The 27,048-nt window shown below is 37.2% G+C and overlaps 1 protein-coding gene across 1 annotated transcript in view; it reads left to right on the forward strand.

Annotated features, from left to right (window-relative positions):
• gcgra (glucagon receptor a) overlaps nt 1–27,048 on the forward strand; it is a 69,767-nt gene that overhangs the window by 20,177 nt on the left and 22,542 nt on the right. The window contains exons 2-7 of the mRNA XM_084123551.1: nt 21,285–21,433; nt 24,793–24,889; nt 25,080–25,187; nt 25,553–25,656; nt 26,377–26,483; nt 26,643–26,811. Of these exons, the coding sequence (XP_083979677.1) occupies nt 21,380–21,433; nt 24,793–24,889; nt 25,080–25,187; nt 25,553–25,656; nt 26,377–26,483; nt 26,643–26,811 (639 nt within the window). The 5' untranslated portion in view covers nt 21,285–21,379. The remainder of the gene's footprint in view (nt 1–21,284; nt 21,434–24,792; nt 24,890–25,079; nt 25,188–25,552; nt 25,657–26,376; nt 26,484–26,642; nt 26,812–27,048) is intronic.

Here is a 27,048-nt window from a genome sequence, read left to right on the forward strand (position 1 = left end):
TAAAACTTTTAAGCATATCGTTGTTGTGTAAACATACCCTGAGATTTTTTGTTTGATTGAACATTGGACAGCATGAGTTTTAGGCGGTACTACCTGTTTGTTCAACCTGTTTGAAAATAAAAGAGTTATAAGAGAACGACACTTTGTCAGAGCATCCTATCAATTTTTTTTTATAGTGCTTGCAAGGCAGTGTCATATGAATATTCCTCAAACATTCAGGTTGGGATTTGTTCTGAACAGCTCCATAAACTTTTGCAATTAAATTCAGCCCTGAACCTATTTGCTGGAATAGGCCACCAAAGAAGTCATGCGCTTCAAAAGAGAGAGACTTGGAAGTCAGTGCATGAAAATGAACAGGAATTATTTGTTCAATTAAAAGATTTGTTCAAAAATGCTGATTGACTCTGATTGATCTGATACTGCATTGCATTAACATAGAACCAGTCTAAAACCTAAACTTACATAAAACTTTAACACATTGCATGCACTGGTGCAGTATTCCCCTCATGAAATGCAAATCTAGTTTAGCCTGCCGCTTTGAGGAAAAGAGCAGATGAGGCTAGATGAATTCAGAAAGGTCTTACAGAGATTTATCCTCTCAAGCCCTGGACCTTTGTAATGTAAAATCACTATCCCATCATGGTTCACCTTTAGCACTAAAGCCCATCTGCTCAGACCGTAAGCTTGTGCAATATGTTTTTAAAGCTTCTCCTGTTGGTAACCCCAAAGGGCATCGGAGTTCACCCTTATAATCCACAGCCTCGCAGATTTCTCTACTGGATACAGAAAAACATTGAGACATCAAGCTGTGTGCTTGATAATCTGTTATTTTTTCTCTTTATGGTGGATCACTGGTATAAAACACCCCGTCGTCTCTTATTTCTTGTCAATATAAGTGTAGTAAAAGTCACAACATGCATACAATGACAAAGTGACCTGGACAGAAGCGCTTGCTAATCAGAGAATGCAGGTGTAAACAGGTGCACTCTGAATCGATGTGTTTCTTCTGTATATTCAACAATCTCAGATCAGCATGTGTCTGAGTCATTTGAGGCTTTGTGTTGAGTAATCAGCAGGTGAAGAACAACTCCAGTTTAGTGAAGAAACCAGGGTGCCTGGGAGTCTGAGCTGAGCTCAAAAGGTCACAAAAGCCGTCTGGGCTGCAGGTCTTGTTCCGTTTTCATTACCAGATCGACTGCTAGAGGCTTTTTCTGGCACTCTGTCCTGGGCATGACTGAATTAATGTCACTAAATCCAAGGAGACCAGAGGGGAATGATTATTGTAGACCACTGGAAAACACACACACACACACACACACACACACACTGCTTATTCCTCTCAGCTGTATACTACTGCCATCCCATAACCATTCTGCACATTTTTGCTTCTTTCGCTCCTGTACACTACTGGTCAAAGGTTTGGAATCATTTAGATTTTTTAATGTTTTTGAAAGAAGTCTCTTATGTTCACCAAGGCTGCATTGATGATGATGATGATGATGATGATGATAATAATAATAATAATAATAATAATAATAATAATAATAATAATAAATTAATTACATTTATATAGCACTTTTCTCTGCACTCAAAGCGCTTAATAGACTAACTGAGCATTAAATCAGCATGTTACAATGGCATTGAAGACTGGAGTATGATGGTATGGAGCTTATAATATGACAATATGATTTGAATTTGAATTGTGTAAATTTGAATTATTTACAAGTGTAATCTAACAAAATAGAATTTTATGTGGTATTTTAAATAGTTCTGAATTTGATTTCTTTAAACGAATATTGAACATTTGAAATGTAACAAATTGAAATGTTTTCATGGCTGAATTTTTTAGACATGTATTTTTTTGTTCTGAATTCTTAGACTGCAAATATTTATTTAAAAAATACAGATTCAAGTTTTCAAGATGAAGAAAAAATTCAGAACTTCAAATTCAGTTTTCTAAAATTCAAACCGTGGAAAATTCAGATCTTACAGAAAGTAGGTCACAGGTCATCCACAGGGAAGAGTGAAGGATCTCAGAAAAGTCGAACAGAGCATTTTGGCTGCACTGCAGTAGTTTTCTGCCGCAAACGCGGTGGTGGTTCAAGAGAATCCGTGTATCTTTCGTTCAGTCGTTTTTTTTATTTAATATTAAGAGTAGAAAAATGAGAAAACAGCTTGAGTATTAGATTTCTAATATTTAATAGCCTAATAGTCCGCTGCTGCAGTTGCACGGAGCTTAAAAATCTTAACGCGTGTATTGCAACTAGGCTACATTTAATTTTCTCATCAAACAACTACTAACGAATGGCTCGACACAACAGAAGAGCCTAGACAGGGCTTTCTCTCTGTGTAGACCAGCAGTTGGTCTGAATTTGCTATAACCTATACTGTAGCCTATTTTCCGGACTGTAAGTCACGTTTTATCATGAAACACGCTGTGATTTATTCCAAAGTGACTCAGGCATATATAATGCATTTAACGTTAAATAATCGAAATGTTGACTTTCAAAAGTAGGCGCGCCAAGAAGGCTATTCTCTGTATTTTGGTTCATTTTTGGTGAGCGCCAGAAAGATCTAAAGAGACCGAGACGCGCTAAAGCAGCGCATCATGTTGTTTTATTTATTTTTTAATGGCATGATATTTTGTAGTCATTTTGAATGTACACAAATACAAATATACATTTTACTGTTTCGAATGATGTCATATTATCTGTATGACTATAAATAACAGAGTATTACGTTTTTTTTCCCAGCAGTGGAACAAATCCAAGTGATGCAATCGCGCATCGCGCTCTCACACAACATAGTATCAGTTCTGGCGTTGCTTCATATCGCAGACTGTTCATTATCAAAATAAAACACAGTCAACCAAACATATAAAAAGTTATTCTGCCTAATTTAATTGGTCTGTTGTACAATATAAAGGGCAAGCTGTGCCGCACAGTCCTGCTTGTTATTCCAAACATTTCCCTTGATGTGAAGACGCTGATTTAGCCTATACGTGCAGCCATCATTTAAACCAGAAGGAGTTTATTTGTTCTGTTGAACACAAAATTAGATATTTTGAAGAATGTTCGTAACCAAGCGGTTTCTGGTCTCCATTGCCTTCCATAGTATTTTAGATAACAAACATATCATACTATGTAAGTCAATGGGGACCAAAAAACATTTGGTTATAACATTCTTGTGAATCAAGATCTGATTCACAGTGATGCTCACACTACACAAGGAGCCTTGATTTAGCCAAGTAAGACAAACAGTATTTTGTTGATTCTGAACATTCCTGTCTGAAAATTTTGTCTTAACCATATCCCTACCCCTAAACCTAACCCTACCCATAACATATCCCTAAAACCAGAGGGAAATGATGGTGAATAACACTGATGTTGAAGCACCTCACCCTGGTTGTAAGCCTAAACTTGACGTGAACTGTAAACTTGTCCCTCAAATGTGATTGGTTAATTGGAATGTTGTTCCAGGATCAACAAAGATTTTGATACTGTCTGTCTATATGCTGCCTTCAAAAATCACTCAGCTAATAAATGTATCTCAATAGATAATTGGATTTGGACGTGCTGTGTTGCCTTCCTACCTCTGTAAAAATTACTCAGTATAGCCGTGTTTCCACCGCAGGAACTTTCCCCAGGAACTAGGAACTTTGGGGTGGTACTCGGTGTGTTTACACTGCAGGTCTAAATGAAGTTCCGGGGAAATATTTACCCCTCCGAAAGTCCCTGCTCGCGAGGTAGTATACTTTTTCAAAGTTCAGGAACTTTCAGGGGTGGGACTTGGGCGTTGAACTTGGGCGTTGAACATGCTGATTGGTCGAGTTCATGCCGCATTTTGATTGGTTGACTCCACACAGCATTTTATTCAACCGCCATCTGTTGCTGTGTGTACAGTCACAGTCGTCTGCTATTCAAATCAACAATGGAGTTTAAAAAATACAGCTGATGGACCGACGACGAGGTTCAGGCTTTATTAAGCCTAAATTCAGAGGATGAAATCCAGTGGGAACTGTAAAGTCGCACGCAGTCCTACGTCACCGTACTATTTGCCTAATCTTCACGGTACTTTAGACCGAGGTGGAAACGCGGCTAGCAACAGGTCTGGGGGGAAAAAAGTTCCTCGTAAAAAAGTTCCCGGGACAAATTGTTCCGGGTAATTTCAGTGGAAAAGCGGCTTATGCTACCCTTTCCTGTGGTTCTGGAAAATCTTCCTGGCATTTGACAGGGGACCTGTAACCTTTGAGTAAGTCCAGCCCTGCTCGCTCTGAATGTTGAGTGTAACTGTGTGCTCCTCTGCGCTTTTTTGGAAGGATATTGTTATGAGAGCTTGTAGAAATCTTTCTTCCACTCAGAACCGTATTGTGACTATGGTGTGCCCTTAAAAGCTAGCAGCAACTTCTGATTGTGGCTTTAAGTTGGCTGCTTCCTCTTTTGAGCAGTTTTAATGGTAATTAGATTAGCCATTTTTACATCATTCATCATTAGTTCTGTGCGTTAACATCATAAATTCTCCCTTGAGGATCAATTAAGTACCTCTCTATTTAACATATGAATGATCATTAATAGAATATACTTTCTCTCTCTTTTGCCATCTGTTCTCCTCGCTCTTCGTCAGACTCTTTAATGCACATTTCACTCATCCATATTTTACTTAATTGTGCACAGAAATCACTGGAGACTAAGTGATGCTAATGGCAGCTATGTTAAATATTGATGACTTGGGCTAAAGAGCCTTAAGCAAACCCCATGTGTGTTTGCCTGGTGGTAATGCAATTATATTTTTGAAAATATAGATATTTAGAATAATCAATGTTCTCTTTATCATATAGCATTCATTCAGTGCATTAGCAAGCACATTACACATTATCAGCACTATAAACACAAAAAGCACTGGCAGAACTAATTCTGTTTCTCAACTATAGATGCACTGAAGGTTCAACAATGACGGTGTCTATGTATCCTGTGAAACAACAAATCACAGGTTCATGATAATATTGAAGGAACATTCTGGCTTATTTTTTTTTAACTTAATGCCTATGGAATATTTCTAATGAAGAAGATGAATTCAATTTAAAGCCTCACAGAAATACTTTAAAACCTCCAGATGGTTAGCTTATGGGATGATGTGAAAGGTAAAACCATGTGAAGCATCTGCAGGCACAGACAGAAATCCCAGAAAATCACTGCAAATGGGCTGTTAATGGATTCTTACAGACAAATGACAGAGCGTTCCAAATCTCCAAGAACATACCTTCATATCAGACCATTTATTACATGTAGCTAAGTTGTCTGATGTCAAGCCTTTTTTACTTTCTGGACAACTTTGGTATTTTTGCATTGCAGCATTTTTCATGTTATTGTTATGAACACAAAATAAACGCTAAAATTTAGTTACAGTCATAGCGACACCAGCTGGCAACGGTGCGAGGGCCCTTTCATCGTTGCTTGCAGCTTTAATTTAGTCTGATGTTTATGTGGCAGTGAGGTTTAAAGTGCTAGCGAACACATTAAACCTTAAACATCCATATATTTCTTATATCATATTATGCCAATTAATGTACTTTATAGCTAGTCTGGGAACTTTTACTTTTCGGTGTGTTCCTCCCCAGTGGCAGTGCAGTGAAAAAAGAACAGCTGACCCAAATTGGCATGAAACAGCATGTTTCCACAATGAAACCCATTCGGCAAGATGGTGGAAAAGCTGCTATTAATTCAGTTGTGTGAAATATTAATGACTCATGTTGACAAAGGAAAGTAGTTTCATGGTGTTTCCTCTGCTCTCTAAAACCCATATCCATGTCATGCCTTCAGATAGTATTCAGACAATGCATGTTGTCAGTGAGTTGACAGGGCTGTCGATGTGGATTAAAGTGTTGATATTACTATTTTAGGATATACAAGAAGATGCCTTATAGGTGTTCTGAGGTTAAGGCCAACACACCCGTCACATTAATCATCCAGCCACTTAACCGTAACAAACACACACACACACACACACACACACACACACACACACACACACATATTTGTTTTTCTGCCATGATGAGGACTTGGCATTGACCTCTATTATTTTATACTGAGCTAGTAATATATATATATATATATATATATATATATATATATATATATATATATATATATACTTATAAATTCTGATAAATGGAGTTATAATTCATTATAAGCAAGTATTACTATTCTTTAAATATATTTATAAAGACTCATTAAGACCTGTACTGCATTATAAGAACAGTTATAGTTACATTTATATATTTTTTATACTTATAAGTAATGTATTTGCTTTTTTAATGTGCATGCGTTTGGTTTTTCAATGCACATACTCATAATCCATTATAAACTGATTCATTAGTATTAATAAATTAATACTGATTAAAAAGTAGCCTATTAATTAGTCAGACGTATGGTTCCATGAATGTATTTATAAAGATGCAACCTGCATTGCTATAATGTTATTATATTATAGTCACACCTTTTAGTAATTCAGATTTATTTGTCAAATAAGTGAATATATTGCCATTAATAGCCGTGTTGAGTTCTTATAAATACTTGTTGTAAGTAATAATACAGTTACTAACCTCTATAAATGCATCATTGATGGCTTTAAGTAAAGTGAAAACAAATGTTTAGAAATCATGAAGATGTGCTTATACATTTTAAGTTGTTTACTTTATGTTCTAATGAACAATCATTTCTGTAATAAAATAATGGGGGGAAACACAGAAATCATTAATGCAAACAGCTGAATTTTTAAAATCTTTTTTAATGTTACAAACTAGCAAAACAATGCAACAATATTTTTTAAAGTATAATTTCAAACTGCTATAAGAAATTCCATGCACATGTCTGAGGAGAAATAGATTTTAACCAATCAAAATTACTAAAACTAAATTACAAAATTAATAAACAAGTGTCTCTGGAACTATTTTTATATTTATATATAATTTATAAATCAGTGAATAATGGATTATGAGCATGCACATTAAAAAAGCAAATGCATTACTTATAAGTATAAAAAAATATATATAAATGTAACTGTTCTTATAATGCAGTATAGGTCTTAATGAGTCTTTATAAATATAGAATAGTAATTAAATGGAGCTATAATTAATTATAAATTGGTGGTTTAAAGTTTTACAATCCCTTTGGGGACATTTTAGTCCTTCCAGTGTAGGCAAAATCTGACACACACACACACACACACACACACACACACACACACACACACACACACACACACATAAGCAATGCATCTATAAGCAAGTTCACTCACCCAGTAAATTGGTTGTTGTTCAGGTGCAGTGCTTGAAAACCTAATAGGAATATTTTTCTTTTCAGTCATTATCCATGTGAACAGCTATATAAAATACCTTTGCTGTTTGCTGTTTGGAAAGAAATTAATTGTTCATCCATCACTTGCGGGAACATACGAATCCGTTTAATCTACTTGGGAAAACATTTTCAGAGTCAGTTGGAATAAAATCAAATGTAACAATTTATTATGTCAGGTTAATATCATGCCAATTTCATAATCAGTTCAAAGATAATAAATACAAAACATCAAATGCTCTGGAATAAAGAGAGAAGATGCGAACCTGACATATAAAATACATGATGCGAAGTTTTGCATACACTCAGCATCACGGGCTAATTTGAGTTACAAATCGCCCCGAGCCTCTTGTTGCAATTCATTATATACTCAGACCAAGACAGAAACTTCTTTCACATGGAAACATTTGCTAACAATGGAAATTTGCATTCAGAGTTTACACTTTTTGGGAGCAGGAGGCCATTTGCCTGGAAGACACACCCTCGAATGGTGCACAAGAGTGAGTTCAAATGTTAATTTCCTTTGTTCTCTCAGAGAGTTGCCCTCTCTTCCAGTTTTTTTTTTCCAGTCTTACACAAGCATGTATTCTTTTTTTCAGCACTGAATCACTTTAAGTATGGGTTACTAAATGAAGCATTGACTGATATAGGGTTTCTAATACCTTGCAGCAGGGTTGCTGAAATTAATATGCAGAACCTAAAGCAACATTAATACAATTACTGTTGAGCGTTCTTACACAAAATTAAAACACTGTCATGTAAAATAAAACATTCTCTCAGTCACCATCCATATGCACACATACCAACCACTTTGATTCACAAATTTAGTTCACAAAGCAGTACATTTTGTGTACGCTTATTTGTTTTGAATGTGCACTTTTCCTTAAAAGTATTTTTTTAAAGCACAACATAAAACATAAAAGACCACCACTTAAACAAAGTACACTTTCATGACTGTTTAACACACTTAAGTTCCCTTTTAAGCACACATTGTAATAATGCAAAATTAAAAGTTTACTTTAAGTACATTTTAAAGCATTATGTTTTAATAATCTTTTGTTGTTCTTTAAATAAGTACTCTTATTTTGATGTGTTGACTAACATACTATAGCACATGTAAAGTACTTGATTATAATTTAAACGGTAGTGTGTTATTCGATATGACAATTGTATTTTAAAACAATAATATTGCAATATACTAAACTGAATGTCCGAAAACATTGCATTCAGGCCGCACTTAAGAATATTCCTATATTATATCGGTAATATTCTCTTTTGCTAAAGTGTATTTTAAAGTGTACTTATTTTTCACAAGGGAATGCCATCATTCCTTATTAATGTTTTTCCTTTGGTAATGTACAGCAACGTTACTGGGAGGTTCAGGAGGTTATACAGGATTAACTCTATATTTTTTTTTATTTTATAAAGTGATATGAATGAGATTTGCTGGTGCAAAACTTGCTCTAACAATGATAGGGTGTTGGTGGGGGTTTTATTATGTTGCTATAGAGTGATCTTTGGCTTACTGGCTAAAAAAGTAAAAAGATGATATTCCTAGATTTTCTAAAATCTTCAGTTATTTCGTTTATAAACAGCACACCTCTTCTCAACAGCCTGCATGATTTGAGGCATCATTTTTGTTTGTAGCTCAATCGCTCCAGGATGTTTAATATTTGCTAGTGGTTTTGAAAACCCCTTTATTACAACAGAAACCTACATTGTAAGACACCTACACAACTGCTTTAGTCTGAGCTGTTTTCAAACTAAAGCAGTTGTGTAGGCGTATAATATTGACTTCTATTGTAAAAATGTTCGCAATTGATGCTCAAGCTAACATAAGCGATGAATCATATAAACATTTATTTTTGTGTTTTCTAAGCAAGGCATGCTTTTCACAACTGAAGTTGTTTCAGCATGAAGCAATCATAAATGTGCCTGCTTGTCCACTACAAACTCAGAGATCTGTAAAGACAGCATGAGATAGTGGAAGAAAGGGGATGAATGAAGATCATAAATCCAGACTCTGTTCCAAAACCTAGTGGGCTGCCTACATAGGAAGCATTTAAGCATCATAAACACACTGCGGAAGCAAAAGGCTGTTCCAAAAGTAAGATAAGTTATTTTGGCCAAATATTTTAACATCCTAAGGACATCAAAGAGAGAATTTAAAGTGGCATCATCTCCTGACTTTACAGGAAGGCACATTGTGGTATCATCCGCATAGCAGTGATACAAGATGCCATGTTTTTGAAAAAAATGTAACTGAGGTGTATATTAAATAAAGCAAGTAAACATGGTCCCAGTATAGAACCTTGTGGGACACCACCATAGGGCAACACCATGAATACCAATGTCCTGTTTAAGTTTTTCAATAGGAACGGCATGATCAATTGTGTCGAAAGCTGCATTAAGATCCAATGAAATCAGACCTACGCAGCTCCGCAACAACATTAAACAGAATATAATTTGTACCATATTTTTATTCATCATACATCATATTTATCCAATATGGTGGATGAAGTGACTGGATATAATTTCAATTTTTAAATACTGGTAGTAAAAATAGTTATTTTTTATTCAAATTGAATTTTTTAGTCAATATCTATGTGAAATAAAGTGATATTTTTGTGACACAAAGAGTTGCTTCCTATATGGTGTTCCAAACCAGTTACTTGATGTAGGATGCTACCTATGTAGACAGCAGACAGTCAGCACAGTTGGTTTTGAAACAGAACCATTGATTCTCATCTGTGGCATATCAGACATGGTGTTGATGGAAATGGTGTGGTAGAGTAAGAGTTGCAGATGGAGTCAGCGGCAGTCAGTGAGTATAGCTGCTGACACAGGCACAGAAGCAGTGACATTAATCTGAACCTCCATCAAGTGACAACATTTGGGGTGTGATGTGACAGGGCTGTGCAGCACTGGCACTCTCAGACGTTTCCTACCGCGTTCCTCATTGGCATACAACCTTGCCAACATGCTGGTTCATGACAATGGTATCTCTGAAGTGTCTGTGAGCTCCTAATCAGATCATGGGCTCCGAACTGTCATGTCCCAGTGGGCAAGAGGCGCTCTGGGAACTGCACTTGTTCTTTTACCCAAGTTTAATGGGGTAAATAAGGAATAGTGGGACAGTCTTTTGAGGTCACACTGTCTGGCTGGCTGTTATTGCCTACATGCTATTATAAAATGGTTAGTTCCAGACCTTGATTCTGATTGGTCAATAGCTGTGTTTTATTCATGATAAAGCATGACTATGACTGCTTCACCCAGCGGTTCTGTGTATCACTGCGCAACACCCTTAGTAACATAAACATATGTTTGTTCTTATTTCAAGAAAAATCCAGCAGAAGGAAGGCATTTAGTGATTTTACTTAATGAAAGTAGTGATTATAAATGTTTTTGCTTTAATATTTGTATTGTGTGGTAACCATTTTATAAAAGCAATAAAGGTACTCGAGGCTAGTGCTGTATGATGAACGAGTCACCTTCAGCCGTGACTTATTCACCATACAGCACAGCCCCTCGCACCTTATTGCTTACAAATACAGTGCTTATTGAATTCGACCTACTATAGGTAATTATACATTTACAACGTGAACCCTCTTATCTAATTTTAAATGCATTTTTAAAGATATAAAACAAACAAATGAGTGAAGAATATCTGCATCTGCAAAGTGCATACTTTTTATATTCTCAAATGTTTTACATCTAAAAACATAAAAAATAAATAGTGCCTATAACAAATGTTTATGTTTAACGTGTTGTAAATAAGATTAACATTTCAGTCATATCACTGGCCTTAACAAATCTTTTTTATTTATGTATATATTTGTTTGTTTTCTTATTTTCTTAATGTGTGACTGGTGTTGTGCACAATGCAAAAAACTGTATGTCTTCCTTATCTTTTATCAAAATGTAATATGACTTGCTGACATCATACTCTTCAGGGACAGTACTGTATGTATCACTTTTTCACAATATAATCAGTTCCTGATAGATTATAATTTCCCATCTTACATTTTGTCTTGCTGAATTTTCTGTTTCACTCAGAAATGATAACTAAAATAGGTTTTATGTTGACTTAAAAAAAAAAAAAAAACAAGTTGTGAAGTGTTTGTTTGCGGGCATATTATTGATTATTGTATGTAGTAACATAGTCATGTCATCGTTTGGTTGTAAAGTCAATTGAAACTTCAGATTCACCAGCCTCATTTCACTGGGAAAGGGGTTTCAGTGCACCTTATTGCTAAGCTTATTGCATATTCGCCCGTGTATATATGTCAGATCTCAGTCTGTTTGACCATCACTGTTCTATTAATTGTTTCACCGATGGATCCACTCAGATTTGGGTCAATCATCCGAGACCACACAACAATGGCATGGCTGTAAATACACACTGCCCATGTGTCCACCAAACTCTCACTGCGCTCTTCAGAGGGGCACGAGAGCAGCCCTGCATTGTGCTCTTCAGTCAGAGAGGTTTGTTTTCTCTTTCATGACAGTCAATGTTTCCATTTTGCAAAATGCCAGGATTAAAGTGAGCCTTTAAATACAAATAGTCAATGGTTGTTGTGTGGCACTTGTAAATTATGAGTGAATGCTCAATGCGTTGCTGCTTTGTTTGTTAAGAGACATTTACAGTCTCCTCTGTAATTAAATTCTGTAGTGAATTTGAACACAGTGACAAATATTATTTAATTATTGCTATTACTAATGAACTGTTACTAGTATTATACACTACCGTTCAGTTTTTATTTTAAGAAATTAATACTTTTATTCAGCATAGTACTGACAGTACTGATCGTAAAGACATTTAAATTGTAAAATATTTATAGTTCAAATAAATGCTGTTCTTTTGAACTTTCTAACATTCTTTTCATTAAAGAATTCCGAAAAATAATGTGCATCACGTTTTCCACAAAAAAATATTCATGACACTGATGACTAAAGACATGTTTTAGTACAGCATTTATGTACCAAAAGTAAATGTATTATTAATAGACTTACAATAAGGGAGACTAGTTTATTACATATTTAATATGTCTGAGTGTTTGCAATTATATACATAACCTACATTTTCATTATTTGAAACTGGTCAAATGCTCGTTACTAAATTATATCAACCAGTCATAACTTATTATTTCATAACTAGTGTGACATTTGCTTGAATAGCTAATACTAATAATTAGCTTCTGTCAGTCATGTTACCCAACAAACTAGAATATATAGATTTATTTAAATGCATCAGAAGAGAGATTTATACACTGACAGATTGTAAGAGCTGAGGTGGAAAGAAAGCCCTGAGGCTGCATGCATGCATGCTCACATTCTGCTAATGGCGTTTTGTCTTTATACAGTATCTCATTACCTTCGGCCTCTGTGCCACTAGTCATTATTTCGCAATTTTCACAACCGATTTTAAGCGTGGCCTCATCTAATTTGCTAAAAGCGCATCTGTGCCCCTGTCACTTTTTTAGCTATTGTTGTCAGAAATTGGCTTAAGATGTGATATGAGAGTTGGCTAAAGTTGCAGTTTTAGATAGGCTTGAAGATATCCCTTTGTCAATTTTTACTTAGTCTTGTTAAGTGAGATTAGCCTAATAGGACTCAAGTACTATTCCTAGGCAATATTCCCCATCCGCAAAAACAAACTCCTACTAACAGAATTGCAGCGTGTGTGTGAGGCAAGGTCTCAGGTGTTGAATCTGTCACTCAGTGTTAGTGGTGTCTGAGGCAACAGCGTGGGGAATGAATTTAAAAAGTGCCTCTGGTGTACTTTTTCCTGACCCACTGGCTGATTTTAAAGTTGCTTTAACAGCATGTAACAAAATGGAGCTGTGACTTGCACATGTTGGTCAGACAGACAGTAGGCAGTTCTTGCCAGAATTGATCAAACCTTAAAGTCAGCTTAACTGAAGTTGCGATTGTCGTTTTATCTCTATTGTGACGTACATCCAATTGAAACAGCTTCTTGAACAAGAACAAATTTACTGCAGGACTTGATTTTGTGGGATTTTGGGAATTGATTAAATGGTTAAATGGTTGTGGTCAATTGCTATTGGTCAATCTCATGTGAGTGACAGGTTGTTCCTGCCCTCTATTGGGGAGTGTTTTTCAGCCAAACTGAATTTTTTATTTTATTTTATTTTTTTAGATTTTATAATGTTCTCTGAGGTCCACTTATAGTTTTACCAAGATTTTAACTTTAAAATGTATCATAATTTAGAAGTAATAAGCTCTTTTCTATCTTAATGTTGACCCTTTCTTTCAAACACTCCCCAATCAAGACTTGGAAGTAAATGCCCACTGTTATGATTGGGAAACAGTTTTGCATATTAAAATAATTTTCAACGTCCCCACCATTACATGTGTGGAATTGTTTTGAAAAGGATTGCAGTAATTGGCTTAGATCAGAACAATAACAAAAGCAGCATTGTCTATGTGCTTTCTTCCGTATCTGGGAACCCCCCACATTAAACCCATAAATGCCGAAGCAAAGGAGAACAGCAAATCACAACTATTCACAGTTTGACTGTGGCGCTAAAGTATAAATACTCAAGTACATATCAAACAATCTGTATCAGACAAAGCAACAGTGACACATGGTAAAAAAAAAACACTGTTACACACACTTGAGTGTTTTGCCATTACTGCCAATTACTGTACTGCATCATCTTTTATTTTCAGGTTCTCTGAAAAGCCTGCGCCGAACGGTGTCTTGTTTAAAAATGAATCCACTGTAAAATTAAGAAAACAAACATGTCTTACAGAAGTTACTTGCTTACTGAAGTTCATTCATGCTTTCTTAATGGGATCACAAGGACGGCAATGCAAAGACTTTGTTTTTCCACAACTTGGCACTTCAGAACGTCTTGTAATCCTCAGAGGCATCTCTATTGTAGAATAGAATAGAATAGAATAGAATAGAATAGAATAGAATAGAATAGAAAGTCTTTATCCTCCTTATACTCACGTACAACGAAATTAGGAAGTGCTTCCCTTGGTGCCGAAAAAATACAACAAACACAAACAATAATACATACAGTACAAAAATAATAAATTTGTAGTCAAATTTAAATATTGCACTAATAAGAAAAATGCAAAGTGAAAAATGAAAAATGAAAAAATACAGAGTGTTGGAGTAATCCTGTGTTTGCGTCTCTCTCGTTTTTACTACTACATGACATGTGCGAATCAGTGGGCGAGGATAAAGAGGCAATGATGTAGGAGTTGATTTTCTTCTGCAGAGGCTGTCTTTCATCACACTATGACGTAATAATGTGACAAAATTTTAAACGAGTCGTTTTTCCAACTTGGTTTCAGTAAAACTGTTTTTGGACTAATGAGGAAGTTTTGAGTTCTGAAACGTTCAGACGTTTTTTTTTTATAGTACAATGACCTCTTATATGTCAAAAGATCTAGAAAATGTGTATTTCTCAATTCATGACACCAGAAACCATAATTTTTCAATTAGACCAATATAAAAATACATTTTAAAATAGCATGCTTGTTTCACTTTTTTCAGTGTACATGTTACATAATTATACATAACCTTGACATCCATAGCCAATTGGTTTGGTTAATGAATATACTACCAGGATGACCAACTGTCCATACAGTAATTATCTGTCTGTGTGTCTGGGTTTAACTTTTGTCCTCCTCTCTCTGAAGGAGTTTTGATTGGGCCTCACACTGCCTTACTGATCATTCTGATGGATTTCTGCAAGATGACAAGAATTTAGATTTTTGGTAGAGTGCACATAATGCATTTCTGTGATCTATTGGAGGCTTTAGTATGGAGGAGAGCTTTGTGTGTAATGGCCAGTATAATGGAACAATTGCAGAATTTAAATGAACATTTTTTTCTCAAAACTCACTGAAATAATTTAAATTCAGAAAATGGTGCATGCAACTTTAGTGAAAAAACTGCTCATCCCTCAGGAGTTGCAACATAGTTTGTGGATTTAAGACAGGCTTTGGCTTTCTCCAAATGTAAAATCACCTGGAAGATCAAAGTAAAGTAAAAGATGACACAGCAAACCGTTTTTCCCCCTCTTCCCATTGGTCAGGACTCAGGGGTTTTGCAGCAGGTTTTGTGATTCTAAAGACCCTGATATATACATTAAGCGAAATCGAAGAATGAACTGCTGTCATGTCATCTCGAACAAAATCAGGCCAAAACGAAGTTCATTTGGTGTTTGTTTCTGGAGTTCGAAACAGCTTGCCAAAGCGAACTTTATGGAAAAGTTCTGGCTGGTAAACACCTTCAAACTATCATTGGTCTGTGTCAATTACATTATAGGTAGGTGTGGCTCTGAGGCTCTGCCGTCTTTAATGTGGAAATCTTCTCTGGTTCATTTCCTATGTGGAGTCCATCAAGGTCTGACGTCTGCCAGTAAAAACATGAACACACTGGAGAGCCTCTTTATAGTTACTCCACCGAGCATATGGGTATAAAAGGGAGATAGCATGCATCACTCATTCAGGTTTGTGCTGAAGAGCCAGGACAGTGTCCCTGGCCATTTCAGCGGGCAGTTCAGTGTTGCAGCAGGAGGGACATCACGCTTTGTTCCTTCCATAAGGGAACAGAGGTTACAATAGTAACCGCAATAGCTAAACCGTATGACAAGGTTTTGCCAGTGCAGATTTCGGCAAGCCCCGCTTGCTGGGTAACAAGCGCACTTGCAACATAATAACCTACCCAATGCCCCACATAAGCCGTGTAGACCTTTGTACCACGTGGGGACAGAGAGGACAGTATTTACCATGGGAAAAGGTCGCTTCAGCTGGTCTTTTTGACCTTTTCTCTCTTTTTGAGAGAGCAAAGCTCACAGCTATGCAGACCAGAATTAGTGCTGGGGAAGCGCTCTCTCACTATGGAAAACACATCATGCCATAAGAGAGGTTAATATGTGGAGAATATATCACATGGCCTTACCAACCAGGAAATACCACTCGTGAAAAAAGGTCCCTGTAGTAGGTCCTTACCTGAAAAGAGAGAAACTACTAGAAACGTAGCATCTGGCGGCAGAGACAGAGCTCTGCCTAGGGGAAGAAACAGGTTTACCATTAGGAAAACCGTATCGTCGTGGAGAATACATAATATGAGATTAACATCAGGGAACCACTACTAAGTATATGGACTTACCAGAAAAAGGGCATGCATCACGAGGACTTGACTTGGCGTCGTATTCCCCCACCAGTTTCGACTGCTGAGGGGGGAAAAAACTCACTTCCAGGGTTCGCCAGTCCAGGGAAGTCACATGGACAAAAAAGCGCACAAGATGACCACAGGGAGGGGAAAGGCGCTGTGTGCAAGCAGTACACCCGGCCCATTGTCCATAACTTACCTGTTCATACTCAATAGCTCATGGGACGAAAATGGATCAACCCACAAATTATAAAATCTCACGAAGGGTTTTGGGTATCGCTCAGCCTGCCGCTCTACAGATGTCTGTTAGAGAGACGCCGTTTGCTGGAGCCCAGGAGGATGCAACACTTCTTGTGGAGTGTGCATGCACTCTTAAGGGGCACAGCACACTTTGGGCCTGATATGCCAAGGCAATGGCATCCACAATCCAATGGGTCATCCTCTGTTTGGAGACAGCCTTCCCCTTTTGCTGTCCCCCAAAACAGACAAAGAACTGCTCAGAGCTTTTGAAGCTCTGCGTGTGGTCCAAGTAAACATGCAGGGTGCGTACTGGACACAGCAATGACAAAGCTGAGTCTGCCTCATCCCGAGGCAGTGCTTGCAAGCTCACCACTTGGTCCCTAAAAGGGTAGTGGGAATTTGCACGTAGCCCGGCTAGGGTCTCAGGATGACGTGAGAGTATTCCAGACAGAACTCAAGGCACATTTCCAATCTCTTCTGCAGGAAAGAAAGCAATGACCCGACTACGCATCTCTGTGGGTCTTCGCCTTGGGGGAACAGACTCCTTCAAGGCATAGGCCCACCTTGTAGAGGGGGTTCTAGCCTGAGTGATGGTGTCTATAACTGCTAGTGATAGTCCACTCAAGTCTTCCGCATCCTTTCCAGAGGCCAGACATGGAGGTTCCAGAGGTCTGAGTGTTGGTGCCAGATTGTGCCCTGTCCCTGACAAAGAAGGTCCTTCCTCAGGGGGATTCTCCAGAAAGGGGCTGTCGCAAGGAGCAAGAGCTCGGGCCGAGAGTAAAGTTGGTTGCCAAGCATAGTTCCTGCATCAATCCCGGCTCAGAACTAGAGCTTGTGAAGTAGGACTGGGCAATGAAAGATGCCCTCTATGACTTTGTCAGTTCTTCATACACTTCCCAGAAGAAAGGCACTGGGGCTGGGCGTGGCTGTGAGTCACGTTCTGAGCCCAGATACCAATCATTCAGCCACGAACGCTCGAGACAGGATGGAGGATCCCTTTCCAGCCCCATGTTTTCAATGGCCAGGGCAAGTATGGCTGCCAACTCTGCATCAGACTCAGACTGAGCTACCACACCCTAGGGTGGGAGTCCAGCCAAGTCCTCAGCATCTGAAGGCAATAAGCCCACCCTCTGATGGTGCTATCATCTTAATCTGGAGCCCTGAGTGAGAAATCAGGTGTGCCATGTGACACAACGTCAAAGTCATTGGGGAATTCCACCGGGCAGAACATGAAATACAAGGGACAAACAGGAGGCCCGTGGGGATTGACGTGTGGATCACCAGGACCAGGACGATGAAGTTTGTGGGCAAATTTTTGGGCAGTTTTGGCCTAATGGTTAGAGAGTCAGACTTGTAATCCAAAGGTTGCCGGTTCGATGCTCAATACCGGAAGTAAAAATTTAGGTGGGGGAGTGAATGAGCAGCGCTATCTCCACCCTCAATAGCCACGACTGAGGTTCCCTTGAGCAAGGCTCCCAGTGTGGCTCCCTGGGTGCTCCGGCCATGTGTGTCCACAGTTTGCAGTGTGTGTCTTTACTGCTCCTAATGTGTGTGCACTAACTTGGATGGATTAAATGCAGAGGACAAATTTCGAGTATGGGTTACCATACTTGGCCTTCACGTCACTTCATTCTTTTGAAATGCAACTCTCTTCTTCCAGAGGTGAATGAAATGAGCTTGTGTAGAAATGACAATTGTTATATATATATAAACTTACCTGCCTATAGAAAATACATTTTAACAATTAATGTAAATTCATCTTGTTTTAAGGATGTTTGGATATTTTGTTAATGAAAGTCTAAAATACTGATTAAGGAAATATTATATATATATAATATTTACATACATACATTTATATACAGTATATATATACAGTATATATATATATATATACAGTATATATATACAGTATATATATATATATATATATATATACACAGTATATATATATATATATATATATATATATACTTTTTTTTTTTTTTTTTGCACTGCAGCTCACTTGCTAGACCAGAAACTAATTTCACACGGATTCAGTCTTTTGGCCTTTGCTCTGTATATTCATCATCAAAACCATAGCATTCAGATAAGGATTGTAATAGCAGAATCCTCTCTAATCGTTTCTGTCCTGTGCCATGTTGCGGAAGCTCATTTCACTGACAGACCATCCTGAGCGTCCAGCAGTGGATGGGGTGTGCGGATGAAATGCTTCGGGCATGTGTCACTCTAATTTTTCTGTACCTCTCCATGAACTTAGCGTGAAGTTAAATAATGATACTAAATCTGTAGTAGCATGGTTACCACGAATGCACACAGTGTTATTAAAGTCTAAAACCTCTGCAAAAGTGTCAGTCATTAAATCACCATTCTGAAATCAACATGAAATCGGGATAGTGTGGTATAGCACATAGGATAGGAGTAGTAAACTTCATCCATCTTGTTCACTTCCGTTCTCACACACATTATGCTGCTGTTTGTTATTTTTGTGTATTCACCACAGTAAGGTCAAAAGATCATTTCAGTGACATGCCTGTCCCAACCTGCCCAGACTGGAACAGAATGGAATTTGAAACGTTTTAGCCAAAAATGTTTCCATGGTAAAGGTGTTTTTTGCAGAAACGTTTCAGATTTCGTTCTGTTCTCCGACTACAGCTGAAGTAGGGGTGGGATGTGGATCAGTAACCAGGTGAGTAACTGTTACTACACTTTGGGTTGCCAACATCAGTGAGCTACAGTACCTTTCTGTTTACTACAAAGGCAGCATCATGCTTGAAACAGACCCTGCATGTATGCAGCAACTCTTTGTGTCACAAGTAGCATGCGAAAACCCAACTGATTTCATTAGTTTGCTCTTAGCATGTTGCTACAGTAAAGTAACAGTCTGAAAATAGTACACAGTACAATTGAATATTTAGTAAAACTGTTATATTGTAATTAGATTGACATTTTTATTAAACCATTTTTTGTGTTGTCTTTGTATGTACACTACAGATTTGTAATAGCATACTAACACACGACTCAAAAAGAATAGCCTATGTTATTGTCAACATCACATTTTTGTAAACTGACCTCAATGCAGTACATTCTGGGATTGCTTCCTACTGAAGTTATCTTGCCTATGATGTATTAAAAAGGATAGTTCACCCAAAAATAAACCCCCATGTAGCTCCATGTTTATGTTTGGCTTTGTTCTTTTTTGGGGGGAAACATAAAATAAGATATGCTGAGAAATATCAGTGTTTTTTGTCAATACAAAGTCAATGGTTACCAGAACAGTTTGGTTACAAATTTATTCTTTTAAATTCAACAGAAGAAAAAAGTCATACAGGTTTGAAACAACATGAGGTTGAGTAAATGATGACATAATTAGCATTTTTGGGTGAACTATCCATTTCATTTGCAGCCTATAATATGTAGGCAGCTTACTAGAGTCTATATCTGTACTGTGATCATATCTGTTACCATCATATTCTGTTCTAACATCACCTCTCTCTAAAGCATGCTAGTAATTGAGCTGAATGCAGTGTAAGTGTTAGTGTATCCTATCCACAACTATCTGCTTCATCACGCAAGCAAGAGCTTGGAGCAAAGACAGTGACATGGTCAACAGTCTGTGACCTTCCTTTTCCCAGAGGCTTCTTCACTCTGGGATAATGAGCCTGTTGTTTTTATACTGTAGACCAGTAGTCCATGTCTTAATTGCACTGCAAACATTCTTTGTTCTGTATGCTATCCTGATTGCTTACATTCAGCAAACAGTGAAATAAGTTTAGGGAGCCAATGAGGCCCACACTTCTCGCATTATTACTCAAGAGCCAACATCAGTTCTGGTTCCCAGGCTTGTTTTGGGAGTAGGGATGTGGAAAATTAGCAAAATATTATGTTGTGTTATGATAATTTTATATTGTTAGCTGTCTATATTCATCACTTCATTTAATAAAAAAACAACAACATTACATTTCCACAAAAATATGAAGAAGCAGTTTTCAACACTGATAATAATCAGAAATGTTGCTTGAGCATCAAATCAGAAGGATCTGAAGGATCATGTGACACTGAAGACTGGAGTAATGATGCTTAAAATTCAGCTTTGATCACAGGAATAAATTACATTTTAAAAATATATTCAAATAGAAACAGTTATTTTAAATTATTTCACAATATTAGTGTTCAAGTAAATGGAGCCTTGGTGAGCATAAGAGTCGTGTAGTGTTTATGTACAAAGTCACATCGCCAACTACTGGCCTGGCATGAATAATACAGTGCTTTCAGTCAATTTCGCGGATCCTTGGCGAACGGGGATAATTTTGACAGCGTTGTCGTATGCACGCGAAAAACGCAAAGGAAAACCTTTTCTCTTTTTAGTACATCGTTGTCATGTAAATGTACCCTTGTGTACACTAGTTTTCTGCTTTATGAGGTATTTTTAAAATCACAATTTCGAATAGACTAAATGTATGTTGTATATATCACAGATCATGGTTTGCTGTTTGATAACATGTTGATCTCTGACTCTCTGTCTGTCTGTGGTTTAGGTTGTGTGGTGACAGCTGAAGCCTTCCTATGAGGTGAGCATATCCCTTTGGACCCTCGGCTCCCCTCCCAGTGCCAGCAGCAGCAGGACTAAGGGATGTCACAAGTATTCCTCCTTCTGACCCTACTCAGTTTCTCCTCCTGCATCCAGGTCAGAGATTATCCCCCCTCCTCTCTTTATTCTCTCGCCATCTCTTAAAGTGACCAGATGACCGTGAAAAAATGATTCCGTCATTTGTGCAGTTACTCACTGCATGTTTGTTACGCAACTCTCAGTATTCTGAAGAGGAATCAGTGGTTGTATACTTCTTTGTATAATACTTACTGTTACCAATATCAGAATGACAGGGCCTGATAGCTCCTAATAGGGCCGTTAGGGGAGGGTCTTTGTCTTTCTCAGGTGTGAAAAGCTTACATATTAATGACCTCCGCATAAAGCTTTTTCACACAAAACACGTCGTAACATTTTTAAATCAATATATTGTCTTATCTGAATGAGCAGTCGGGGTGATTTTCACATAGTTCTAGAGCAAATATTCTAGGCTACGTGATACAATTTTCAAAAGTCTTGTGAAGAAATAATCAGTATGGGTTTCATGGCCTTATTTCAGTGAGAATTTTTTTTTCGTATTTTCACAAACCACGCATAAATGTCATTATCTCAAAACTACAAACTTTTACATACATGCTGCTGATATATTATTGTAGCAGAGTTTGTGCTGAATACAGTGTAATTAGACATTAGCCATGAAAATGTCACAAGTAACAGAAATAACCAGAAATGTCAGAGCATGTCAGAACACCTCCAGGGCCCAGAAAACAGCTCAGACCTCAGAGGGTTAAAGCATTATTATTTATCAGAATAAATCTAACACTAATTATCGGGACAAACGTCGCCCTGTAGCTCCATCAGGACGTGGGGCATGGCTTGTATAATCGGGACTGTCCTGATTTTATCTGGACATCTGGTCACCCAACCTGTCTCCCGAACAGGGGCTTGACTAGCCCTTTTGTGAAAAAGAAGTATAGCACTTCAGCATACATAATATGGAAATAATATACTTTAATAGAATATTTAAAATGAATGTTATGTTTTCAGACACCTAATTGAATGTTAAGTGCAATTAAATAAAAATGTGTTGTACTTAAAATTTATGTTAAATGCAATTAGCTGACCCACTTACTGTAAATATAAATATACTTTAATGTCGTTTCTATTGAAACTTGTATGTCATGTATTTAAATATATTTGTAATTACAAAGTTGCAATTTAGTAACTTTAAAAGTAACAAACTATCACAGTACCGTTCAAATTATAATCAGGTAGGGGAGAGCGGGGCACAACCTAACGCAGGGCCAGCTGTAACACCCTTGCTTTAAATACTTCCACACATGCTAGCATGATGAAACTTAGTGTATTTACTAGTTGCCATAGCAACACTATATAGGGAAAAAATTGCACCAAAATTCAGAAATCTTTGGAAGATATCACTGAACATTTATTTAACCATAGCAAAAGTACATTTCTTAGTTAATTTTTCATCTCTATTTTTCGTGTTTATTTTAAATTAGACAAATCTGATATTATTTTAATCTCCAATATGTTATTTAACAGTTGATATGGTTCTTTAATGCTTCGCTAACCAGCAGAAGACACTAGCAGGGTTTAAATCCCATGTTGCACAGATGGGGAACATTATAACACTATGTTACAATTTGCCCCTATTAGAACTATTCTATTCTGTTCTATTCTATTCTATTCTATTCTATTCTATTCTATTCTTTTATGAATTCTGTTGAGAAAACATGAGAAAAAGGTGAATAAAGACTAAGGGCCCTATCTTGCACCCAGCGCAATTGACTTTGTACACTGACGCATGTATCATTCCTATTTTGCACCCGCGCAAAGCGCGCTTTTCCCTCCACAGAAGCACGTCACTAAACTAGGGAATGAACTTGCGCTCCCTGGGCGGTTCAGCGCAAAAAAGGAGGCGTGTTCCGGCGCAAACGTTCCTTCATGCTATTTTGCAGGTTTAGAAAACAATTGCGCCACTAACCAGGAAAAAATAGTTTAAAGTCAGTGGCGCGTTGCGCATGTTATTCATATGCTATTTTAAGGGCGCATGCTTGGCCATAATCAATGTAGCGTGTGCACAACGCGCATACACTTTGATTCTCTCATCTACACAGAAGCAGCAGTTTTCATTTTTGCAAATCATACATTATTATGATAGATAGATAGATAGATAGATAGATAGATAGATAGATAGATAGATAGATAGATAGATAGATAGATAGATAGATAGATAGATAGATAGATAGACAATTTATTATAAAAGCATACATCTAGCTTACACATTTACCCAAATTGTCATACACCTTTTTAACCGAAATTAATTTGGGTGGGTTTCTCCATCCCCAACGTCCCTGACGAGAGCGTTGCTCTCCTTGGCTGTGAACCGCTCCTGGCGCGCATCTGGCAAATCCGCCGTTATAATAGGAATCCGCTTTAGAGCAAAGCGCGTCTGCTCTTAAAGGGAATGTGAGATGACGCTCTGATTGGTTTATTTCACGTTACGCCCAAACCACACCTATGAATAATGAAGCTACTTCAGACCAACCCATTTTAGATTTGCGCCGGGTGCAAGAGTCATTTATCCCGCCGGGAAAATAGCAACAGCGCCAAGACCCGCCCACAAAGTTACTTGCGCTTTGCGCTTTGACACTTGCGTTTCAGATCGTTAAAATAGGGCCCTAAGAGTCAATGTTCAGAAATTATTAATTATTATTATGTTTTGAACTATATTGTATAGCTGTGTTTTCCTGTGTGTTCGTTGTCAAACTCAAAAATTATTTTATTTTTAATTATTAAAAAATGCCATTATTTTATATGAAAAAGTTAATAATTGTATTTTATTGAGAAAATATTTTAATTTGTCTTCTTTATTTTTTTTATTAGATCAGATAGCATTTTAAGCTGTCATATGGTCATGTACCCCACCTATGGGGCATGTTGTCACACTTCACTTCCATTCTTTCGGGGTATATCAAGAAAAAAAGTATACACTGTATTAATAAAAGAAAACCACATAATTGTACTAGATGTGGGAAATTAATGTGGGAAATAATACTTTTTTTATATAAATAATTTTGTGTAAACATTTAAAAAGCAGAAAACAAATAGAAATGTGACACGCACCTCTCAGCTCTTTTTCAAGTTGGCTAAGAGTCTGAGCGTTATGCAACTCACTAAAGATTAGATTAGGCATTAATTCAGCATTTGCATGTGAGGAAATAAAACAAAATACTATACCATCACACAGGTTCATTAATGAATCCCAGCTTGCAGAAGTTCAGCAGTTACTGTGTTTTATGGTTCACAAAAGCACAAACACAAAAGCTTCATCATCTACTTTCACTGTATTACAAAGTACAGCCTTGAAATTCTGCTAGCTAATTTCTTTTATGTTTTATGAAAATAAAATAAAAATCACTAATTGAATCTTACAGGTGTCATCTGCCGTGTCCCTCAAAACTCTGATGGAAAGATGGATGATGTACCGAGAGGAATGTTTTCGAAATATCAGCAGAGAACCGCCAATGACAGGTGATTTGTTATTGTCCTTCCATAAGGCTTGGATGATAGTCCAGCGATGATAAAAGTGCACAGTGCTGTTAAGGTATGTGTGTTAGAAAACACTGCTGAGCCCTCAGATTAGGAGTCATGTCACATACAGATTATGTCCAGCACAACAAGCAAAGACAAGTAGATTTTAACATCAATGTTTTTTTTCCAGGTGTCGTGTGCAACCGAACGTTTGATAAGTATGCCTGCTGGCCGGATGCTTTGCCCAATACTACAGTGAGTGTGGCTTGTCCCTGGTACCTGCCCTGGCACAAGGAAGGTACTATTAATAGAACATTTACATTTATTTATTTTAGGACTATAAAGCGTTGTTTACATTCCTACAATTGCTAAAAAAGGGGGGTAACAAAGGACACATAAAACCATAAACTGTTTTCAGGTTGCAAAAAGCATAAATCAAACTTAAGATCTATTTACACTTGTTCATGCTTGACATTAAATATGATTGAAGCAATTTCAATGATTAAAAGACTGTAAAGAATGTATTATTGGCTGCAGTTTACATAATGCACTTCTTTTAGCTCAGCTCATCTTCTTCCACTATTTGAACACATTTCTCCATATGGAGTATTCTCTTATGCACCCTGTGTGACCACTCCATCTGTGAATGTGTTTGTGTGTCAGTTCGACATGGGCTCGTGTATCTGGAGTGTGATGCAGACGGACAGTATAGCAAGCAGAGGAACGCCAGCGAATGTATGTCACGTGACCCCGCGCAAATCAACATGGTATGTGAGAAATAAGTGATTGTTATGATAAATATCTATATGATCTTACACATTTTTAAGATCAGTTGTGTTCATTTCTGCACCACTAAAGGTGGGAATACACTAAACAACTTTTAAAATCTAAAAACAGATTCCCCTCTGAAGTCGGCACATGTGTTCTGTGAAATCTGTCAAAGTCTGCAGACTGGCTCTGACTGGTTGCAACTAGTATCAATTCAACCCGACTGCAGATCGGTGTAAAAGTTTGAGCTAAAATGACATGTAATGTATTTCAGCCTTAATGCAGTTTAGCTGTACACAGTTTGTGTCTTAGAAAACAATGTTGGTAACACTTTAAATGCATTAACTAACAATTAATAATCATTTGTTATAGTATTTATATGAACAAAATACTGTTCATTGTTCATGTCAGCTCAGGTCAATTAAATAATATTAACAGATACAACTTCAGAATTGTGTGTGAACGTAACCGTATTAAAGACTCAAATACAGATCTGACAACTGAATTCTGATGCTGTGTGAACTGCGATCATCTACTGTATAACATAGACATATTATCAACAAAGAATTGAACCTGCATGCTCCTAATATAAAAGCACATCAAAGTATTACATAAGAAGTTGCTTAAGAGACTATGGTATATTAATAATTTGTTTGCATTTAATAAACTGTCCATTTGCGTCATTGTCTGATCAGATGTATTTGTATGTCTGCATGCAGCAACACTACGGACGGATCCTCAGTCAATTTCTGACCATGTACACCGTTGGATATTCTCTGTCTCTCGGGGCGCTGGTGCTGGCGTTGGGCATCCTTGTGGCCTTTAGGTAACATTCAAGTCATTCTGCTTACATTTTAAATTGAAAACGTGTTTTTGCATCAGTTTTTGGATCTTAGAAAGCATTTATGGTTAAGGAGTTGGTTTTCTTTGTGTGAACAGTGAACAGCTTTCTGACTTTTCAATCATTGCTCTTTGTTCCCTGCAGGAAGCTGCACTGCATGAGAAACAACATCCACATGAACTTGTTTGCCTCCTTTATCCTGCGAGCCTCTTCTATCCTCATCAAAGATGCCATGTTGGAAAGGCCTGATACCTTCCATGTTGGTCAGGACATCACCACTGAACTGGAGGTGGAGTGGCTGGTTAAAAACGAGGTCCAATAACCTGCTGTCTTTCTTTATGATTTGTTATGAAACGATAATAATACACTGCCGTTCAAACATTTTTCAATATTTAAGTCTCTTCTGCTGACCAAGCATTTCAAATTACAATTTCAAATAACCATTTTTTTATTTGAATAAAGTTTAAAATGTAATTTATTCCTGTGACGGTAACTCCAGTCTTCAGTGTCACATGATCCTTCAGAAATCTTTCTAATATGCTGATTTGAT

The sequence above is a fragment of the Abramis brama genome (genome assembly GCF_963993115.1).
Source record: "Abramis brama genome assembly, chromosome: 1".
Classification (NCBI taxonomy): Eukaryota; Metazoa; Chordata; class Actinopteri; order Cypriniformes; family Leuciscidae; genus Abramis; species Abramis brama.